The 17680-nt window shown below is 28.0% G+C and overlaps 1 protein-coding gene across 1 annotated transcript in view; it reads right to left on the minus strand.

The window, feature by feature from the left end:
• Positions 1-17680, minus strand: part of LOC145186235 (uncharacterized) — a 101861-nt gene that overhangs the window by 29854 nt on the left and 54327 nt on the right. Inside the window, exons 32-48 of the mRNA XM_090094652.1 lie at positions 10923-11069; positions 10428-10571; positions 9924-10067; positions 9429-9572; positions 8925-9068; positions 8430-8573; positions 7926-8069; positions 7431-7574; positions 6927-7070; positions 6432-6575; positions 5928-6071; positions 5433-5576; positions 4929-5072; positions 4434-4577; positions 3734-3862; positions 390-468; positions 50-240 (exon numbers count right to left, since the gene is read on the minus strand). Coding sequence (XP_089950778.1) covers positions 50-240; positions 390-468; positions 3734-3862; positions 4434-4577; positions 4929-5072; positions 5433-5576; positions 5928-6071; positions 6432-6575; positions 6927-7070; positions 7431-7574; positions 7926-8069; positions 8430-8573; positions 8925-9068; positions 9429-9572; positions 9924-10067; positions 10428-10571; positions 10923-11069 — 2418 coding nt within the window. The remainder of the gene's footprint in view (positions 1-49; positions 241-389; positions 469-3733; positions 3863-4433; positions 4578-4928; positions 5073-5432; positions 5577-5927; positions 6072-6431; positions 6576-6926; positions 7071-7430; positions 7575-7925; positions 8070-8429; positions 8574-8924; positions 9069-9428; positions 9573-9923; positions 10068-10427; positions 10572-10922; positions 11070-17680) is intronic.

Consider the following 17680-nt stretch of genomic DNA (forward strand, 5'->3'; position numbering starts at 1 on the left):
AGATTATTTTTACTTAAAAGCAATCAACTTATCAATGGAATACACTTACCACTTGCATCCCTTCTTTTACGAGGTGAGTCCCCACCCACTTTAAACTTCTTGCCTTTTTGAGATTTATCTAAAGCTCCAACTAATTTCAAACCATCGGTGTGGTTATCTATTTCTTCCCATGTGTAAGAGCTTGGATCCCTCACAGGAAGATTGCCTGATGTTAGTTTGACCAAAATGATGTAGTACGTTCTAGAAAGTGTACAACATGTTAGGATTTTTTGCTTTCTTATTTTTGATATTTCTCTCAATTACTTCAATGCTATTTACTCATGTTTAAACTTTTAGTTAAAAAAATAACTGATAAATAATTCTTAAAATTGTGTGCAAAACCAACTTACTCAATTGGGCTGCTAGTTACTGCAAACTCATAGATGACTATTTCAAAAGACTCTGCAGTTACCGCTCCAGGAGATGGTGCTAACAATTTAGAATGGAAACAACATCAAAAGACTGTATGCAGACTATTACAGAAAAAATAGTTATAACACAAAATTAAGACATTTCACAACAAAACTAACATGAAATGATGTCTTAAAAATTTTAAGATACAAAAAGGGTGCAAACTTTATTGACTAAAGGCATCCTAAAAACTTAACTAAAAATTGATTCATTAAGGTAAATGGAAACTTTCATTTTTGTGTTTTCAAAAAGAGGCTTCACAGAACATTTGCAAATAACATAGAGCACTAATTTTAATATTGGAAGTTCAACAAATAATAGAAAACTAATGAAAACAAATAATAGAAAAATAACCAACAAATAATAAAAAAATAATCAAAAAAACAGAGTGACATTTTTATAGCTTAGTAATATAAAAAATTAGAACAGTTTACTTTTATTAATATTGATCATTAAAAGATTTAGTTTCTGAAATATAGACAAATATTGCTACAAACTATAAATAAATGTGAAAAATATGAGCAAAAAATTTCGAAAAGTTTCTTTCTTCTTTATTCATCAGCCTTTATCATCGCAAATATTTTGAAGTATATTATAAATGTCAATATGCTAAAATATGCTTTTTGTAAAATCATTTCTGGGAACTTTTGTAATAATATTGCAAATAGCTATGTGTGTAAAGTAGTGAATGACCAAAATCAAAATTTGAGCTAAAATTCAATGTCCCTGAAAATTTTAACATCCCTGAATTAAAGCAAAAAAAAAAAAAAAAAAGAACTATTTTACATCTAAACAGCCACCAAGTAGCATAACTGAATAAAAAGTAGAATGTCTCATTTTAATATGGCATTTTAATATTTGGAGTTAATAATTGAAACATTTTCTTTGCAAAACTAAATTCATTCTGGCAAAATTCTATTTCTTTCATTTAAAAGAATGTTTCCAGCAGTTGAAGACAACCTTTCAACTTCTGTAGATGTTGGAGTTGGTGTAAGGAATATATTTGCTACTTTTGTAAACCTAATGTTTGCTTTTAGTATTGTTATCTCTTCATATTCGAACTACATTATATGAACCGCCTTATTCCGCTTGAAAAGCTTCATGGGATCTAATGAAGCATTGTTTGAATCTGGGATCAAGAAATCTTGCTTTTGCAAAATGAGCTATAGTTTTCAATTAAAAATAACAAGCCTCCATTGCTTTCTTCAAAGTATTTTTCATGCCCATCATTTCTTTGTCATCTGAGGGAACTTCAAATGACTTCATGATAGCTGTCACAATAGGAATACAAGCACTGATGCAAGCACCCTTTCCAGAGAGTTGTGTCTTCTTCAAAAACTGCTAAGATGTGTACCAGCTTTTCACACAGGTTCCAATTCTGTACAGTGAACTTAATGCTGGTGGACAGTTGAGCAGTGCAGAACCAAATGCAGATTTTAAGTACAGATTTCTTTCAAACATATAATAAGTTAAATTCCAGCATATTGGGACATCATTTTTGAGCCCGAGCCTGTCACAATTGATCATTTGAATCTCTTGTTGGTTGAAGACCTCAGAAAAGAAGTAGCTTGAATAAGAAGCATGAGTGAAATGCTTTTGACCTTTTTCTGTTAACCTTACAGCACTCTGAAGTGATAAAAGATCTTTTTTGTTACTAATTGAAGTGAATGGTTCAGACATCCAGCAGAATTGTAAACAGACTGTGGTTCTCTGAATGATGCTTTTATACTTGCTGCATTATCTCTTAAGATCTTTTCTTTGAAAAATGTTTGAAACAAAATGTTTTTCATCAAAATTGGAACATGACAGGCAAAATTTGATCCACTCCCATTTGTCTAAAATGAAGTGTGCCATCATGCCCAAATACCCATAATGAAAACTGTTTCAGCATTATCTTTGTTGAGCTAATTTTTTTGTTGGAAGCTTAATCTTTTCATAGACTGGATTGAGCATGCTATGGCAGTATTTTTCACTTCCAATGTCAAACTGTTTCCATTCGAATTATTTTCCATTGTAAAATTCAGCACTGAATAACTTTTCATGAAATTATTGATTTTAATTGTTCACTAAAGGCTAAATCATTTAAAGAACAATTTCAGAATGTAAACTGGAATCGAATTATGTAATGTGATTTCAATCAAAATCACTACAACTGTTTTAATTAAAAATTGATTTACCCACAAACTATTAAAAGACCATTAGAAAATCTTCATCCCACACAAGTTAAAAATAAATTATTTAAACTTAAAAAAAATCTTCTACAAAAAAAGGTTTTGGTTCATCACAGTAGTGGGTTTAAACCATACTTTTGGCTGAAACTGAATAAGTAAAAGGATGTCAAAACAGAAAATTTTGTTTTGGCAAAATGATACAAAAGCCAAAAATTTCCGTTCAGTAAATAAAGTTATGAAATATGTGTTTACTACATTGCAAATTAGAATGAAAAAGCAAATTCTGCATGATTTCAGTGGTTTCTAATGTTTAGCAAACTGATATTTATGCTCCAGATACATTTTACAAATCAAGTACCAGGGTTACACTTTATCAGTTTACAAGATTACATTTTTATAGGATTTTAAGTTAGGTAATTTTAAAATACAAAACATAGTAAAAGAATTTTCAAATATATTAATGGTTTAAAAACATCACCAGAGGTAACTATGGAAGAGAAAGTCTCTCCTTTAAAATTCCCCTGATCTTTATCTTTTTCATTCTTTATTCTTTAGGATACCATATAAAACCATAAGTTAATGACACTATTAACAGTTTTGTAAAGTTATATGCAAAATATCTGTCTCAATGCACCAATTGGCAGTGCGAAATAATGTTTAACACCATCAAATGTTCTTTAACATCTGTATCATTGATATTTGATTAACTTATTACTGTGTCAAATTTGTACGCATACTTTTAAGATTTTATTAATTTGTAATCAAATTTAATTTACAATATATAAAAATTTTTTTTATTTTTTAAATATATTTACTTAACAGTTAATTGTAAATGAGGTAAGATCAGATGGTACCAGACACATATTTAGGAATTATGCGAGGACAACGTTTTGCATTAATAAAAGTTTAGGTAATTTTTTTTCTATAGGTGATTGGTCTTGTGGCAATTAATAATTATATAAAAACATTGTGAACAGTGTTATTAACTTAAGATTATCTGCCCAAACGAAACCAAAAACAAAAATATAAAAAAACAAAAGAAAGTAAAGAGAAAAACTGATTTAAAATATAAAGAAAAAAAAACCTTTATTTCATTTAAAGGTTCATCTTACCAGAGCAATTGGCATTAATTGAATTAACTTCCCACCCTCCTGTGCATGAACAATCAAAACCTCCAGGATTATTGCTGCAAACACCACGATACCAATTGCAAGATTTATTAACAACACATTCATCAATATCTTATTATGAAGTAAAGAAAAAGAAAATAAAAAACTCTAACAAAATTCCAACAAAATATAATATAAATTGAGAACAATAAGTGTCTCCACAGAATAAAGGAACCCAGCTTTTACAAACTTACATAATCAATTTCAACACTGCTAGTGATCAAAAAAATAAACAGATTTACTGCTTACTACATTATTTCAAGTAGCTACTACCTAAAAAAACATGTTTAGTTTATTGACTAAGATTTTTAAGCATGTTGTTACATGCTTGAAATTCTTAATCTACAAACTAAAACAATTCACAAATTTTTCAAAGTCGACCAAACTCAATTAATTGAAACATAAATCAACTAAGTCAACTACAAATCAACTAAGTTGAAATATTTGAAATAAAATTTAATTAGCATCATATACTACTATAATGCTTAAAAACATGCTATTTAGATATCACATCTTCAATTCCGCAATTAATAAGTATAACTAAAAAACCCAATCCTTAGAAAAAAGGAAAAGAAAAAAAGTAAATGAAAAAAGGATAAGTAGGCTAAAACTAAACAATCAAAAGTAGAAAATCTAAAAATACCAGTGCAGTTAGTTATCTTGCTTAATTCACCATCTGGAGAATAACCAGGTAAACATTCACAAACAAAACTTCCCACAGTATTTTTACAAACGGAAGAACTTGTGCAGCTTGTACCCACGCTATTGAGTTGGCATTCATCAATATCTAAACACAGCACTGTAATATTAAAAAAGGAACTACCGAATTATCATTGACACAGTATTGAAATGTTAAAAAATCTTCAATGTTTTAAACATTAAATTGTCTGGCAAAAGAATTTATGAGAAGAAAAGCATTTGGAAGTAACTAAAGTATCAACCTAAACTTTTATCTTTGAAAAAGATCTTAACCTTAAATTGTAGTATGTGGATTTTCATTTCCATATGTATGGTTATAAAACATCAAACTATATTATTAGCAAAGATACAAATACAAAGCGAAACTGAAAAATCTTTTCAGTAGAAGTCAAGATAAGGTTTTAATTTAACATAGCCAAAAAGCAGAATAAAATATTACCATGACAGTCAGTATTATTGCTTATTTCGCTAATATTTGAATAGCCAGGCAAGCATTCACAAACAAAACCTCCATCAGTGTTTTTACAAAATGAGGAACTTGTGCAGTTTGTACCCTCACTTTTGGCTTCGCATTCATCAACATCTAAACACACCACTGTAATACTTAAAAAAGTGAACCGTCGCATTATCACTGAAACTGCATGAAAATGTTAAATATGCTTTAATATATGCTTCAATGCTTTAAACAACAAACATGACACTACATGTAACAAGAAGATAAGCGACTAGCACCAAATACTGTGAAAACATAAGCTTAAAACTTAAAAGGATGTTAACTTTGTAACCTAGTTTGTGGATATTCATTTTCAAATGTATGATTAGAAATAAACAATGTATATTAATAGCAAAGATACAATTACTAAGCAATACTAAACACTATCTTCAGCAGCAGACAAGAGAAGCCTTTAATTCAACTGTCAAAAGTAATAGAATAAAACAATACCAGTGCAGTTGGTTATCTTGCTTAGTTCCCCATTTTGAAAATAACCAGGTAAACATTCACAAACAAAACTTCCCACAGTATTTTTACAAACGGAAGAACTTGTGCAGCTTGTACCCACGCTATTGAGTTGGCATTCATCAATATCTAAACACAGCACTGTAATATTAAAAAAGGAACTACCGAATTATCATTGACACAGTATTGAAATGTTAAAAAATCTTCAATGTTTTAAACATTAAATTGTCTGGCAAAAGAATTTATGAGAAGAAAAGCATTTGGAAGTAACTAAAGTATCAACCTAAACTTTTATCTTTGAAAAAGATCTTAACCTTAAATTGTAGTATGTGGATTTTCATTTCCATATGTATGGTTATAAAACATCAAACTATATTATTAGCAAAGATACAAATACAAAGCGAAACTGAAAAATCTTTTCAGTAGAAGTCAAGATAAGGTTTTAATTTAACATAGCCAAAAAGCAGAATAAAATATTACCATGACAGTCAGTATTATTGCTTATTTCGCTAATATTTGAATAGCCAGGCAAGCATTCACAAACAAAACCTCCATCAGTGTTTTTACAAAATGAGGAACTTGTGCAGTTTGTACCCTCACTTTTGGCTTCGCATTCATCAACATCTAAACACACCACTGTAATACTTAAAAAAGTGAACCGTCGCATTATCACTGAAACTGCATGAAAATGTTAAATATGCTTTAATATATGCTTCAATGCTTTAAACAACAAACATGACACTACATGTAACAAGAAGATAAGCGACTAGCACCAAATACTGTGAAAACATAAGCTTAAAACTTAAAAGGATGTTAACTTTGTAACCTAGTTTGTGGATATTCATTTTCAAATGTATGATTAGAAATAAACAATGTATATTAATAGCAAAGATACAATTACTAAGCAATACTAAACACTATCTTCAGCAGCAGACAAGAGAAGCCTTTAATTCAACTGTCAAAAGTAATAGAATAAAACAATACCAGTGCAGTTGGTTATCTTGCTTAGTTCCCCATTTTGAAAATAACCAGGTAAACATTCACAAACAAAACTTCCCACAGTATTTTTACAAACGGAAGAACTTGTGCAGCTTGTACCCACGCTATTGAGTTGGCATTCATCAATATCTAAACACAGCACTGTAATATTAAAAAAGGAACTACCGAATTATCATTGACACAGTATTGAAATGTTAAAAAATCTTCAATGTTTTAAACATTAAATTGTCTGGCAAAAGAATTTATGAGAAGAAAAGCATTTGGAAGTAACTAAAGTATCAACCTAAACTTTTATCTTTGAAAAAGATCTTAACCTTAAATTGTAGTATGTGGATTTTCATTTCCATATGTATGGTTATAAAACATCAAACTATATTATTAGCAAAGATACAAATACAAAGCGAAACTGAAAAATCTTTTCAGTAGAAGTCAAGATAAGGTTTTAATTTAACATAGCCAAAAAGCAGAATAAAATATTACCATGACAGTCAGTATTATTGCTTATTTCGCTAATATTTGAATAGCCAGGCAAGCATTCACAAACAAAACCTCCATCAGTGTTTTTACAAAATGAGGAACTTGTGCAGTTTGTACCCTCACTTTTGGCTTCGCATTCATCAACATCTAAACACACCACTGTAATACTTAAAAAAGTGAACCGTCGCATTATCACTGAAACTGCATGAAAATGTTAAATATGCTTTAATATATGCTTCAATGCTTTAAACAACAAACATGACACTACATGTAACAAGAAGATAAGCGACTAGCACCAAATACTGTGAAAACATAAGCTTAAAACTTAAAAGGATGTTAACTTTGTAACCTAGTTTGTGGATATTCATTTTCAAATGTATGATTAGAAATAAACAATGTATATTAATAGCAAAGATACAATTACTAAGCAATACTAAACACTATCTTCAGCAGCAGACAAGAGAAGCCTTTAATTCAACTGTCAAAAGTAATAGAATAAAACAATACCAGTGCAGTTGGTTATCTTGCTTAGTTCCCCATTTTGAAAATAACCAGGTAAACATTCACAAACAAAACTTCCCACAGTATTTTTACAAACGGAAGAACTTGTGCAGCTTGTACCCACGCTATTGAGTTGGCATTCATCAATATCTAAACACAGCACTGTAATATTAAAAAAGGAACTACCGAATTATCATTGACACAGTATTGAAATGTTAAAAAATCTTCAATGTTTTAAACATTAAATTGTCTGGCAAAAGAATTTATGAGAAGAAAAGCATTTGGAAGTAACTAAAGTATCAACCTAAACTTTTATCTTTGAAAAAGATCTTAACCTTAAATTGTAGTATGTGGATTTTCATTTCCATATGTATGGTTATAAAACATCAAACTATATTATTAGCAAAGATACAAATACAAAGCGAAACTGAAAAATCTTTTCAGTAGAAGTCAAGATAAGGTTTTAATTTAACATAGCCAAAAAGCAGAATAAAATATTACCATGACAGTCAGTATTATTGCTTATTTCGCTAATATTTGAATAGCCAGGCAAGCATTCACAAACAAAACCTCCATCAGTGTTTTTACAAAATGAGGAACTTGTGCAGTTTGTACCCTCACTTTTGGCTTCGCATTCATCAACATCTAAACACACCACTGTAATACTTAAAAAAGTGAACCGTCGCATTATCACTGAAACTGCATGAAAATGTTAAATATGCTTTAATATATGCTTCAATGCTTTAAACAACAAACATGACACTACATGTAACAAGAAGATAAGCGACTAGCACCAAATACTGTGAAAACATAAGCTTAAAACTTAAAAGGATGTTAACTTTGTAACCTAGTTTGTGGATATTCATTTTCAAATGTATGATTAGAAATAAACAATGTATATTAATAGCAAAGATACAATTACTAAGCAATACTAAACACTATCTTCAGCAGCAGACAAGAGAAGCCTTTAATTCAACTGTCAAAAGTAATAGAATAAAACAATACCAGTGCAGTTGGTTATCTTGCTTAGTTCCCCATTTTGAAAATAACCAGGTAAACATTCACAAACAAAACTTCCCACAGTATTTTTACAAACGGAAGAACTTGTGCAGCTTGTACCCACGCTATTGAGTTGGCATTCATCAATATCTAAACACAGCACTGTAATATTAAAAAAGGAACTACCGAATTATCATTGACACAGTATTGAAATGTTAAAAAATCTTCAATGTTTTAAACATTAAATTGTCTGGCAAAAGAATTTATGAGAAGAAAAGCATTTGGAAGTAACTAAAGTATCAACCTAAACTTTTATCTTTGAAAAAGATCTTAACCTTAAATTGTAGTATGTGGATTTTCATTTCCATATGTATGGTTATAAAACATCAAACTATATTATTAGCAAAGATACAAATACAAAGCGAAACTGAAAAATCTTTTCAGTAGAAGTCAAGATAAGGTTTTAATTTAACATAGCCAAAAAGCAGAATAAAATATTACCATGACAGTCAGTATTATTGCTTATTTCGCTAATATTTGAATAGCCAGGCAAGCATTCACAAACAAAACCTCCATCAGTGTTTTTACAAAATGAGGAACTTGTGCAGTTTGTACCCTCACTTTTGGCTTCGCATTCATCAACATCTAAACACACCACTGTAATACTTAAAAAAGTGAACCGTCGCATTATCACTGAAACTGCATGAAAATGTTAAATATGCTTTAATATATGCTTCAATGCTTTAAACAACAAACATGACACTACATGTAACAAGAAGATAAGCGACTAGCACCAAATACTGTGAAAACATAAGCTTAAAACTTAAAAGGATGTTAACTTTGTAACCTAGTTTGTGGATATTCATTTTCAAATGTATGATTAGAAATAAACAATGTATATTAATAGCAAAGATACAATTACTAAGCAATACTAAACACTATCTTCAGCAGCAGACAAGAGAAGCCTTTAATTCAACTGTCAAAAGTAATAGAATAAAACAATACCAGTGCAGTTGGTTATCTTGCTTAGTTCCCCATTTTGAAAATAACCAGGTAAACATTCACAAACAAAACTTCCCACAGTATTTTTACAAACGGAAGAACTTGTGCAGCTTGTACCCACGCTATTGAGTTGGCATTCATCAATATCTAAACACAGCACTGTAATATTAAAAAAGGAACTACCGAATTATCATTGACACAGTATTGAAATGTTAAAAAATCTTCAATGTTTTAAACATTAAATTGTCTGGCAAAAGAATTTATGAGAAGAAAAGCATTTGGAAGTAACTAAAGTATCAACCTAAACTTTTATCTTTGAAAAAGATCTTAACCTTAAATTGTAGTATGTGGATTTTCATTTCCATATGTATGGTTATAAAACATCAAACTATATTATTAGCAAAGATACAAATACAAAGCGAAACTGAAAAATCTTTTCAGTAGAAGTCAAGATAAGGTTTTAATTTAACATAGCCAAAAAGCAGAATAAAATATTACCATGACAGTCAGTATTATTGCTTATTTCGCTAATATTTGAATAGCCAGGCAAGCATTCACAAACAAAACCTCCATCAGTGTTTTTACAAAATGAGGAACTTGTGCAGTTTGTACCCTCACTTTTGGCTTCGCATTCATCAACATCTAAACACACCACTGTAATACTTAAAAAAGTGAACCGTCGCATTATCACTGAAACTGCATGAAAATGTTAAATATGCTTTAATATATGCTTCAATGCTTTAAACAACAAACATGACACTACATGTAACAAGAAGATAAGCGACTAGCACCAAATACTGTGAAAACATAAGCTTAAAACTTAAAAGGATGTTAACTTTGTAACCTAGTTTGTGGATATTCATTTTCAAATGTATGATTAGAAATAAACAATGTATATTAATAGCAAAGATACAATTACTAAGCAATACTAAACACTATCTTCAGCAGCAGACAAGAGAAGCCTTTAATTCAACTGTCAAAAGTAATAGAATAAAACAATACCAGTGCAGTTGGTTATCTTGCTTAGTTCCCCATTTTGAAAATAACCAGGTAAACATTCACAAACAAAACTTCCCACAGTATTTTTACAAACGGAAGAACTTGTGCAGCTTGTACCCACGCTATTGAGTTGGCATTCATCAATATCTAAACACAGCACTGTAATATTAAAAAAGGAACTACCGAATTATCATTGACACAGTATTGAAATGTTAAAAAATCTTCAATGTTTTAAACATTAAATTGTCTGGCAAAAGAATTTATGAGAAGAAAAGCATTTGGAAGTAACTAAAGTATCAACCTAAACTTTTATCTTTGAAAAAGATCTTAACCTTAAATTGTAGTATGTGGATTTTCATTTCCATATGTATGGTTATAAAACATCAAACTATATTATTAGCAAAGATACAAATACAAAGCGAAACTGAAAAATCTTTTCAGTAGAAGTCAAGATAAGGTTTTAATTTAACATAGCCAAAAAGCAGAATAAAATATTACCATGACAGTCAGTATTATTGCTTATTTCGCTAATATTTGAATAGCCAGGCAAGCATTCACAAACAAAACCTCCATCAGTGTTTTTACAAAATGAGGAACTTGTGCAGCTTGTAATGTTTTGGCATTCATCATTACCAAAGCTCATATCTTTAATATTAAAATAATAACATTGAATTATCAGTTACACAGAATTAAAAAGGTGTAATGTCTTATTTGTTTTAATCAACTAATAATCTTATATTTCATGTTATAAGAAGATAGGCTGTTAGATGCATGTAATGTATGAACATTGTTTTAAATCTTAAAATTATATTATGTTTTTAAGGTTGTATGTTTATATTCTTTAGATATCTATAATTAGAAATAATTAAAATAGGTTTATAGTAAATATAAAAATATTATGTTAAGCTAAAATTTCTTTAAAATTCTTTAGATTAGGTTTTGATTTAACAATGATTAGAAAGGTTATAAAATATTTCAAACATAGGCAGTTCTGTTACTTATTTCTTTGCTAACATTTGAATTGCCACATAGAAATCCTCCATCAGTTTTTTCATAAACAGAGGAACTTTTGCAGTAAAATTGAATTTGGAATAGTAAAAATTAAATTTTCAAAAATTAAAATAATGTAAAAAGGTTTATTTTTACAGCATTTTAATTTTTGATAATGCACCAAGAAATTTTAAATGAGATCTATTCAGGAAGAAAACATCAATATGTAATCAATATTTGAACATGCATACCTTCTGTAATTTTAAACCTTTAACAATAAAAAAGGTTTAAATAAAAAGATATGATTTGTAATTTTTATTGTTTTAAATATTTAAATTTGCAATAAAGTTAGATACACATTTCCACATTAGTAAAATTAGAAAATAATATCAGGTTTAGAAGATTAGCATTATTGTACATATCAAAATATTGTATATTTACTACAAACTTTTGTATTTCTTTTATATTTAAAAAAAAAAAAAAAAAAAAAAAGCCAGAAAGATAAGGTACTCAACTACTTTTATCTAATGCCTATTACTCTAGATGCCAGTTTTTATAAGAAAATAAATGAAAGCATTTATCTGACTGCTAAAGTCTTTGAAATATTGAAATTGCTATTTCTGTAATAATAAAAAAAAAAAAAAAAAAAAGCCAGAAAGATAAGATACTCAATCATTTTTATTAATATTTTAAAATGCACATTTTGAAAAAGATTACTAAAATTGGTCTGCAAGGGCTTTGCAAAATTTAGTGGTAGACTTTACAATTTGTCTGTGACTTAACTGCTTAAATATACTTTGTTTGTTCCAGGATTTTCTTTCACCTGATGTTGAAATGTGGAATGAGAACAACAGCTGATATGGACATAGAAATAGATTCTTTAAAAAGTTAATCCTGCAGATATTTATAAGATTTTGGGAAGAAATTTTATCGGAAATTTCTTAATGATGCATAATATGTTAGCAATTAAATTATTTTTTAGACAAATTTATTATTAGTATTTTAAACAATCAGTTCTGTAATTAAAATACTGTTAGTTATTGGTGAAAACATTCAGATCATTTTAACTTTTAATGAATATATTTCCAAATTGTTTATACTTTTAATGAATATAATTTCCAAATGTTTAAAACAGTATTTGATCAAATATATTTAAGTAGAAACTGTCAGGTTTTATGCAATATTTTAAAAATCAGTAACAAGCTCAAATATTTTTCTCAAAAACAACTCTGTTTAATTAGAACAATTTTAAATAAACACTTTACTTTGATAATAATTTTTAAATAAAAAGCAAAAAATCCATGAAAATAAAAATCATATAAAACCTGGTAAGATTAAGGCAAGGAAGCAGATGAATGCAATAGCTCTCATACTAATTGCTCAGCTGCAGTGGACGCTTTGCTGTAAAATAAAGTTTAAAACTTTCATACTCTTGCTAATAATACTGTTTTAAACAATAAAATAATTTCAACATCCTTTATTGAACAAAAAAAAGTGTGGCTGAAATTTCATAGTTAATTTAGGTATAAAAAACTGTATTTTTCAGTAAATCATGCATTTTATCAGTCATCAGATGAAAACTGCAGTAAAAATTACAATAAAAGAACAATAAACTATAATATTAAAAAAAAAAAATCAAAGGAAATGTTTAAAGATTGTTCTTCCAGAAACCCTTTTTTTCTTTCTCTCTGAACAAAAAAAGAAATATAACTTAGACAGCTTTTCATCTTAATCTATTAAACTGTTCTGAGAAAATGAGATTAATTTCTTCAGAGAAAACGAGATTAACTTCATCAAAATAGATCTTCTTTAAGATCTATTTTGATAAAGTTGTCCATAAATGATGACTGCTGGATTACATTATTCTCCCAAAGTGCATTCCATTATGAATTCATTCTTTATACAAAGAGGTCAAGCATATTTGGTATGGTTTTATTTTGATTTCATTTGTTGTTCTTTTAAACAATATTCTCTGAACCTTGCCCTCTCAGTTTGTTTTTCGAGCCTTGCTTATTAGAATTAGGTACTTAAATATTTTGAAAGCTTCTCTTAGTTTGAAAAAGATGATATGGTTGACCATCACTAGTAAACTCATATAGTTTATCATTTTTTCTTATTTTCATGACTTCTTCTTTTTTCATCCTTTTGTTGGATTCTCTTTTGCTTTTTTTGAGGAACTTTTGCATATGTATTTGTAAAATATTGGCTAAGAGTAATTTTTTTTTTTTCGATTAATTTAGATATGATAAACTAAAAAAACCCATATGGATATACTTTTTGTGAATAACTAATTTATACAAAAGTTGATCAACTTTTTTTAAAATATTCTTTAAGAGAAAAATCATTTACTAGCAGAATTACACTTCTTACAATAATTTCACAGTTTTAGTAAGAGCCTTTTCATTAATATTTCTTATTGGATGTTTATTTTCAAAAAAATTTTATTTGTAAAGTTAATAACAAAAGATCTCATGGCCCCACATAGACCATTTCAGACTTTAAAGAAATTGTACTGCTTTTCAACGAGATAAATCGTTAAAAGTTCAGCTCAATATCTCTTGCGGTTCTTGAGAAATGGCTAATTAAAGATCAATTCATTTTGTTTTAAATCTCCCACCTGAAGCAAAACCAGTTTTTTCTTCACTTTTTTAAAGGTTCATTACTTTTGAAGAGATTGTTTTCAATCTAATAATTCACTTTTCACTTAGCTGAAAGTATCAACACACTACTTAAGAGTTTAGAAAAGCTGATAAATGTAAACAAAATAATCAAAAGCTATTAACATTAAACAATATAGCTCATTTGATATAAAATGACCCATAAAGCATTGTAATTTCTGAAATATTTTTAAGAGTGGAAACTTGGTACCTGACTACAGGATAGGACCCTCAATGCACTTTCTATTTTTGTAAGTCCACATTTGTATACAAGAAAATAAGAAATTACAAAGTCTTGTGATATAATCTGAATCTGAAGTAATAGAAGTAATATTAAGGAGAGTTCCAAGCTGAGCTAAACATTCCAAAACTCAAACTTTTTGTTTGCATTACATGCTTAAAATTAGAAAAGTATCCAAAAGGTATCAGAATATTTAAATGGATCATCACAATCTGAAATCCAAGATGGTAAGTTGCCATATACTGCCAGAGGTTTAGCCTCTTTCTAAACCTTAACAAAGTGGAAAAACTGGCAAACCATGATGCTAGTCATCACTTAATTGAAGCTCTCTATATTTTGCAGCGAAACAAGAATTCCTGTTTGAGTAACAAAATGTTGTATCTACAAATTTGATGAGTGAAAGGGCCCTTACAAACATAAAGAACAAAGAACAGTAAGATAAAAAGAAAAAGGTATGTTCCTGGGAGGAATGAAAGACCTTTTTAATCTGTTACATTCTGATTCCTATGACTACAATTCCTGAAGACCTTCTTCTAAGGTCACCAGGTATGATTGGTTTTTAAAACACACAGAATAGCACTCAAACATAAAAATGTTTGAAAGAAATAGAAGCCATCTTAGTTCAAACTGTATTGCGAAGTGATTTTTCAAGTGAAGAGAAAACCAATTTGAAGATGATAGCATTGGAAGAGAAGCCTTCATCTAGAAATGTAACATTAACTCTTAGCAAAGTTTCTTCCACTAGAGGTCATGATGTAAACACATTAAACATGAATCATTAATCAACCCAAGCCAAGAGCAAAATGTCTGCAGTCATAGTTCTTAATATTTGTGATTGGCTTACAAGCATCTAGAATCTGAACAGCCCTGAGATTTTTATAGTTTCTGGATATATATATATATATATATATATATATATATATATATATATATATATATATATATATATATATATATGCGTAGATTCTTGAATAATAAAATCAGATCTTATAGAATAATTTTATCAGATAAGAAGTATTATTTATGAGCTTACCCTTACTAAGATTCCTTCATGAATGTTTTTTCATAATGGTTTTTTATTTTTTTCAAAAAATTCTGTTCTGTCTTTTTATTGATAGTTATCTATTCTCGAGTTATATTTCATTTTAATAACTCTAATGCTTTTTTATTACTTTATGGAAAATCTTTACTTGCTCCATTTTAGATTTTACTCTCTTACTTACTTTTTATATAAAGAATACGTAAATTCTTATTTCAAAGCATGCAGTAATAGTCCTCAATGGACAATGATCCTCATGTAGAAATGGATATCTTTCAAACCTGGTTGCATGTTGCTAAACTTTAAAAAAGACTTGCGACTCAACCCAAATTAGTAAGTTGTTGCAAAATCATCAATATAATTTGTAAATACATACATCAATATAATTTGTAAATACATTTTAGTATCACACGAGGTACTGCTCTCAATAATATCTTTCCTTTTTTCATTCCTGTCATTATTAATTTTTTTTTTTCCAAAAATCCTCCAATTCTATAAACCTGAAAAATTCATTTTAACGACTATTTTAAATGAAGACTATTTTTGTAAAAAAAAAAAATTATTTTTGATTATGGGAAAGGGGAGTGGGGAAAACCACCCTCCTCCTGGGGAATTTACTTCAAAAGAAGTAATGTGCCTGACACTTTTTATGCAGTGACAAAGTTCAGCAATTTTGCAAAAGAATGTTTTAGTCAACTGCAAGCAAAACTTCTCAGCTCTGGTGAAGTTTTTACACGCACCCAAATAGTCACTGGATTTCAGAATGCTGGCTTTTTTATACTGGACATCAATAAAATTGATCAGTCAAAACTGTAAATTGTTAATACGTTTGAAATACAAACATTACTAGTACCAGGAACTACACTATCTGAGCCACTGCCTCCTTTTTCTACACCAACAACATCTAGCACCAGAATATGTCGCATAGTATCAGCTTTAAATTAACCTTCCAAAGTCAACTCGCCTACAAACAGCCTTTAAGCGTCTGCTCAATAACCAAACTTTAACCATTCGTTCAATAACTGGATACTCGGGTATCCATCTACGGTGTAGTGAAAAAAAAAAATTATAATGTACAAAATTTATTGTGAAAGTGAGAAACTTTTTTTCTTTTCTTATAACAAGTTCTAACAAGTTAAAAAGTTCTACCATAGAAACTTAAATGAATACCCGGTTACTGACCAGATGGTTAATAATGTAGTAACTCCAGCTATTAAAAAGGAAATTTAAAAAGAGGTTGAAAAACATTTGTTGCAACAGCCGTAAAGTTTTAGGCGAAGCTTCAACAAGTCAAAATATGGAATTGTGAAAATTCAAAATGCAAGGTTTGTCTTTGGTAAAAGACGCTGAGTTTTATTGCATCAAAAAGTGCTACGCAAGTGAGAACTCAACCTCTAGTATCCCAATTTTTTCGTTATAACTAATTTTATCATTGCAGTTAATAATAATATTTTTGTTTTTGCAATTACTATTATTATTATTATTATTATTATTATTATTATTATTATTATTATTATTATTATTATTATTATTATTATTATTATTATTATTATTATTATTATTATTATTATTATTATTATTATTATTATTATTGTTATTATTATTATTATTATTATTATTATTATTATTATTATTATTATTATTATTGTTATTATTATTATTATTATTATTATTATTATTATTATTATTATTATTATTATTATTATTATTGTTATTATTATTATTATTATTATTATTATTATTATTATTATTATTATTATTATTATTATTATTATTATTATTATTATTATTATTATTATTATTATTATTATTATTATTATTATTATTATTATTGTTATTATTATTATTATTATTATTATTATTATTATTATTATTATTATTATTATTATTATTATTATTGTTATTATTATTATTATTATTATTATTATTATTATTATTATTATTATTATTATTATTATTATTATTATTATTATTATTATTATTATTATTATTATTATTATTATTATTATTATTATTGTTATTGTTATTGTTATTACTATAACTATTATTGTTATTTTTATCATTACTTTTATTAATATTTTTATTATTGTGATAATGATAATAGAAAAAAAGAGCCTTTTTTTTAACCTTTATGCTATCCTCATTATAATAATGCTAATCTTCTCTGCATGGAATTTAAATGGAGTGGTTGCGATTTCCTAACGTAAGAATAAAGAAACCGGGGTATTACACGCTTAGCTTTTAGAACTTTTAAAAATAAAAGATATTAGCTTTAATATTTTTAACTTAATCTATTGAAACTCAATTACAACAGCATTTTAAAGTGTCC

This window comes from Hydra viridissima, unplaced genomic scaffold (genome assembly GCF_058129835.1).
Source record: "Hydra viridissima isolate aposymbiotic clone 2 unplaced genomic scaffold, HvirCarnegie_v1 scaffold_8, whole genome shotgun sequence".
Lineage (NCBI taxonomy): Eukaryota > Metazoa > Cnidaria > Hydrozoa > Anthoathecata > Hydridae > Hydra > Hydra viridissima.